General features: G+C 35.6%; 1 protein-coding gene across 1 annotated transcript; it reads left to right on the plus strand.

Annotated features, from left to right (window-relative positions):
• Window positions 1-440: 440 nt before the first annotated feature.
• Window positions 441-4,789, plus strand: LOC122578092 (phosphoribosylformylglycinamidine cyclo-ligase, chloroplastic-like). Its single transcript, XM_043749969.1, has 9 exons — window positions 441-544; window positions 666-1,049; window positions 1,284-1,378; window positions 1,467-1,568; window positions 2,060-2,119; window positions 2,464-2,636; window positions 3,005-3,107; window positions 3,458-3,616; window positions 4,336-4,789. Exons 2-9 carry the CDS (start codon window positions 722-724, stop codon window positions 4,495-4,497), a joined length of 1,182 nt encoding a protein of 393 aa, XP_043605904.1. The 5' UTR covers window positions 441-544; window positions 666-721; the 3' UTR covers window positions 4,498-4,789.
• Window positions 4,790-6,369: the final 1,580 nt, after the last annotated feature.

The raw sequence follows: 6,369 nt of genomic DNA on the forward strand, positions 1-6,369 counted from the left end.
TGCTCTGAGGTTGAAACTCGAAAGACAAGTAGAAAAGCAGATTCCTACCTGTATTTTTCTTGTCTCGATTCGTCAATAAAATGTGTAAGCCAAAGTAGCAGGTTCAGGCTAACGGGCAGCCAACAAGTATACTTGACTCTTTTATCGATTTATAAAAGTAACAAATTTTTCATCAAATATTTGTTCATCTCTTAAACCATGTGAGAAAGAGTGGAACTGGAAGGACGTTACATTTATACGATGATATGTTTTTTGACATTGCTACCGAATGTTTAAAGAAAATACAAATTGAGATCAGTATAAAAGTAAAAATAAAATAACTTATAAAAACCAAAATGTGATACACAGAATGGGCCTGGGCTTTTGAGTTGGATAACAAGTATGGACTTTAAAACTGGATAAACTTTAAAACCTGATCCACAAAGCATAGTTCACAAAAAGCTACTGTAAAAAAGAAAACACACTTTGCGTCACTCTTACAAAACCATCACCTCCGGTCTGCTGCCGCCGCTCGTGGTGGTTGTTCTACTACTATCATCAACAGGTAAGCCATATACAATATATATATATATATAAATATATTTAATTTCAAGTATGTTAAAAGTAGAAATGAATAATCAGTACAGTAGTACTAATTACACGGTTCTATTAATTTTATTTTGCAGATATACAATTGTGTTGTAGCTAATAACCACTTGATTTTAACTAAAAATAAGGCATAATGAGCACTTGTACGTTTGGAGCAAATCTACAGATATCCAAGAATGCAATTAACCCGTCTTGTCAGAAACCGGACAGTTGTTTCTTCAATGGAAGCACATGCAAGTTTTGTTACATTTCTAGAAGAAATACATCCTTGTCATTTGTTTCTAGGAAAGTAGATGTTAAAATGTCTATAAGAAATGGGATATCGTGTTCGGCTAGTGGTAGTAAAGACGGGCTTACGTATAAGGATGCTGGTGTTGACATAGACGCCGGGTCAGAGCTTGTTCGGAGGATTGCGAAGATGGCACCCGGGATTGGTGGCTTTGGCGGGCTGTTTCCGCATGGTATGGTTTTATTATCCGTGTTCTCGTGTTTTCTTGATTTTGTTTGTCATGTTATAATATCTATTGTTCACAGCTGGTACCACTTTACATATTTCAGTATTCTGGTTCCTGTTATTGTACTTGCTTAGTATGTTTGTGTTTGGGACAGGAAATATTCATATTAATTAATTAATTAGACAGACTATGGTTTAGTAACTAACACTATCTATAATTCTACATGTATTGTGTGAGCAGGGGATTCGTATCTTGTAGCTGGTACAGATGGTGTTGGAACTAAACTTAAGCTGGCATTTGAGACTGGGATTCATGACACAATCGGTATTGATCTGGTATGGTAGAACCGTAGATCACACATCTATTTTGACATTACAATGTATGTATGATGGTTGCTACTTGCTTAATACAATTCATTATTAGGTTGCAATGAGTGTCAATGACATTATTACATCTGGAGCAAAGCCTCTATTCTTTCTTGATTACTATGCTACTAGCCGCCTTGACGTTGATCTTGCTGAAAAGGTATATAAACTTGTTACAGCCTAAATCTGTTATGGTTGGTTTTGGCCATCATGCTCATCAGAGTCAAGGTTGGGGAACTCACAACTAGGACTCCCCTCGGTCGAGGTTTTGAGGTAAGAGTACTCGGGGGAGTACTCAGATTGTTTTGTATATAAAAGTTAATGTAACTCGTAGTTATGTCATATGTGTATAGAAAAAAAGTTCTGAAATATATGAAAACATAGTTAAAGTCTCTACAAATAAGTCGTCATAGTGGTGGTTTGTGTAATATTTAAGAGATCTAGTAACGGTTTTAAATAGCTTGACCAATATTCACAGATCGTGACCACTTTTTTTTGGATATTGACTCGTTGAGTCTGTTGACCGATTTCCTACTCAGATTTTGTTTAATTTACCTTGGCCTACCTATAAGGTAAGAGAACTAGCCGAGGTATCGGCCAACTTGGCCGAGTTATATACCCATGATCAGAGCTAATATTATGATTCTTCAGGTTATTAAAGGAATTGTTGATGGTTGCCAACAATCCGATTGTGCTCTTCTGGGTGGAGAGGTAACTTTGATTACTAATCTGGTTCCTATATAATTTTAGTCTGATGGACCGGGTCACTCTGCAGTTGGATATGTTGCCTTGAATTTGTTTGGGTTTGCAAACATATAATCTTTTAATGGTTGATATCCTTATATACTTGAATGTGGCAAATATTGACTGGGTGGGCTGGTTAGCGAGTAGAAACATGTTTTGTTCGGCAATTGAAGTTAAGTAGTGGCTATCGTAAAAAAAACTCAGTAGCTATCATAGCATAAGACAAATCTTTGACTCTATTTCTTTCGTACATAGTTTCAACTTATCTCAATACTTTGCTTACCATTAGGTCTGCTGTTTATGGCTTGCAGACTGCAGAGATGCCAGATTTTTATGCCAACGGTGAATATGATCTCAGTGGTTTTGCAGTTGGCATCGTGAAGAAAGAATCAGTTATAAACGGAAAGAATATCTCGGTGGGAGATGTGCTCATTGGCCTGCCATCCAGCGGAGTTCATTCAAATGGTTTTTCTCTTGTTCGAAGGTTTAGCACTTGTTTAATAAATCTTACATTCTTTGAATGATCTAGACGGTACTTCATTGGTTGCTAGTGAGAAAGTGGATGGTCTGGGTTACATGTAATTTCTTAGCATAGTCGGGTGGTGTTGGGTTGAGCCACAAACACCTATTTGTTTTTCTCTTTTTTTGATAAGAAACTTTCTTATCTTTCATCCTGGTTGACCTGCTCAACCTAGTTGACATGTTTGCTTTTCTGGTTTAAGCTATTAACCCAATTGAGATCGAGTGAAAAGCAAACTGCCCATTTTTTTATAATTGGGTTGAAAGTGTGACCTCTATTGGTACCCAGTTTTTATCTTTCTTCTCTGACATCTTGTTGAACTATTGATTTAGGGTGCTGGCAAGAAGCGGACTCTCATTAAAGGACAAACTCCCTGGTGAATCTGTTACGTTAGGTGAAGCTTTGATGGCTCCAACTGTAATATACGTGAAACAGGTCATTAGCCACCCTTTTTGTTCTATCTTTTGTTAGTGTATCTTTACTACAGATGATTATTTAAATCACATATTTGTGGTGCCCCAAATATTTAGACAACGATCATAAAATTAGATACACGGAGTCCCAGCCCTTGGATTACTCCTTTAAAAATCTCAGGCCTTGGATCTTCAAATACATTATCAAACAACTCGGTCCTTCCTCTTACGATATTAAACAAACTGACACCTACACACAAACTAACATACCTCGAATATAAAGCACACACGTCCATCTCTTTTCCCTTCCTTTAGGTTTGTCACAATGTGCGCGTACAAGGGTTATCTCATTATTTTATCATGCTAGTGTAGGTGCTGGATATAATCAGCAAGGGAGGCATAAAAGGAATCGCCCACATCACTGGTGGTGGCTTTACAGATAATATCCCACGTGTTTTTCCTGAAGGACATGGTGCTCTTATTTACAATAACTCTTGGCCGGTCCCTCCCGTTTTCAAATGGATTCAAAAGGTTTAGTTTTTGTTTACAGTTTTCAATGGTTGTTTTATGCGTTAGCATGACTGGCTTGACTGCAATCAAGTTAATCTGTTGTGTCCGAAATAATCGTTGTATGTAGAGATGGCAAAATAAGCGGGTCTGGTCCTCAGTCAAAATGGTTCGGGTTGGGTTGTTGTAAAGAAATTTAAAGTTTAGAACTTTTTAAATAATATTAACATGTCAAATATGATTACAGGTATTATATGTTCTGTAGTAATCTAGTTTGTAGAGTAAATCTGTTCATTAGGTCCTAACTTCAACGTTGGGCCACTTTTGCCTTTATTATGGTGGGGCCTTATGGGGAAGGGCCCAGCCCAATAGGGACACTATCTACATTGACTAGTTTGACCCATTTGAGGTGAAACATAACTCAAGCTATTCATTTATGACAGATGGGTAAAAACTGTCATCTGTAGATGTACAACCGTTGTGTTTACCAAGTACCAATTTGTTTTCTTGTTGCCAACAAGCAGCTGTTTTTGTGAAAATGGGAAGTAACTAAACTTCTAAAAAATGAGAGATTTTGGATTTTTTAAATTTTTTTTTTTTTTGTTGTCTTTATATTCCCACATGGTTTAGAAAAAGCTTATTCTTGGCTTCTTGCATATATATATGTTACGTTTTCCAGTTGGTTACCAGTCGGATCATATGTCCATTTCACTCATTTTTTGATGCTTGTCTCTTATTTTCAGGCTGGAAGTATTGAAGACAGTGAAATGAAAAGGACGTTTAATATGGGAATCGGGATGGTTCTTGTTGCAAGTAAAGAGGCTGCCGAAAGAATTCTTAATGAAGGTGAGACAGCATACCGTATTGGTGAAGTGGTAAGTGGTGAGGGCGTAAGTTATCAATAATGGGCAATTAACGAGTTGCTTATCATGATCCTCTTATGGGTGAGATCCACTAACATATAAATCTGCGGCATTTCTTTCTACTCGAATTACTTTTTTAGCATTGTACCTTCTAATTACCGAGACGGAAATAAATGTTTCATGAGAAATTTTGTGACTTGCATAAAACTAGGTTGTGTATTTAAGCTTTTTGAGACTGATGTATTGTATCATCAACGTTCGCATAATCCCTGGATCCCTATACTGTGTAACAGAAAACAGATTATAAGTGGTAAATTGAGTAAGTTATCATCCACTGCAATCTTGGGTCCATGAATCAGGGTATATAAAGTGCAAGTAGGTTTGTTGTTTTTGCGAGCCCTTTTTTTTTGAAACAGCTTAATGACGGCAACTTGAAAACTTTTTGCGAGCCATCTATTGTGACTACGAAGATCATTGATTAAGTTTTTTAAATAAATGGTAAACTACTTAAGAATCTATTCTTTTAGATTGTAAACTTGTATTGGTTGATGTATGTATTGTATCATCAACATTTTCTGTTTTATGCCGGTTATAAATAAATTTGGAATTGAAAACCAAATTGAATGCGGTTAGTATTTAGTACCAGTTCCTTCCAGATTGGGTTTTTCTTGGCCATGTGGACCGATTATTGGCCACCTTATGATAATGAGTACGTTGAGAGAAGATGAACCCATTTTTGTAGACTAACATCTAATCTTAAAGTAGCCAACAAGAAATCAAATGAAACAGAGGATAAAATGACCATTGAATGTCAACATAGTTCACAAGGGATTAAACTCCATTTTGGCTGCTAGTCTATAAGTCTAGTCTCAAGGTAACCAACAAGACAATAAACTTTTCTTATGAAGTATTCAAATATGTCATAAATCTACATATAAAAGCGAGTAATTGTAACAACGAAAAGCATCATTTTCAACAAGGCATAATTATGAATTTTAAAGTTTCGGAAAAGGAGAACTAAGTGTATGGTTGGCCAATTTAGTTGTGATGTCAAATGTTTAGACGTGAGCTATAAATTTCATAGATATGTGACAAAATTAACAAAAGGCAATAATAATATACAATGGAAAAACTCAAATGGTATTCATGTGTCCTTTCTAAACAATCTCCAATGTTTTAGAATTTAGATGGCTAGTTTCTCTTTTGAGATTTAACACTTTTTGTTATTATCTTTTCGGAAATGATCCGTACTGTAGACTTTATCTAAGCTTAGATACTACCACTTTAAAAAAAGTTACAAATTAAACCGAATTTGATAAACATACATAGCCCCCCACCTGAATTTTACATAATTTCCCCCATGCTTTACCTAAGATAGGTACTGCATGCTTTACCATAGGGGTGAGTATGATGCGGTTTTTAGTTAAAACCAAACACCGAACCATTATTGCGGGTTTTTAAAATTTCAAACCATTTGTAAATGGTTTGTAGCGGTTTGGTTTTTCAGTTTTTCGGATTGGGTTTTGGTTTTTTTTGCGGTTTTGTGGTTTATGATTTGATTTTGCTGAGCCCTATATGTGTTATTGGATGTTGGAGAAGCACCACTAAATAAGGGTAAACACCGCTAATAATGACCAAGTCTACTTTGTATATTTTGAGAAAATAGGGTATATAATATATATATATATATATATATATATATATATAGGGGTGAGTTATTTTGAGAACCATTAAAAAAAAAGAACGCGAGAACCAATCTCAGCCCTCCATTCATCAAGATCAAGAAGGACATGTTTGTCATTATTAAAAAAATTGTTCAGCACTCTCTTTCTCTCTCCTCTTATTAAATCAAAAAATATCTAAATCATTAAAAAACTTTTATCTCACAAACCGTACATCGTTAGACGGAAAAAA

This window comes from Erigeron canadensis, chromosome 8 (assembly GCF_010389155.1).
Source record: "Erigeron canadensis isolate Cc75 chromosome 8, C_canadensis_v1, whole genome shotgun sequence".
Classification (NCBI taxonomy): Eukaryota; Viridiplantae; Streptophyta; class Magnoliopsida; order Asterales; family Asteraceae; genus Erigeron; species Erigeron canadensis.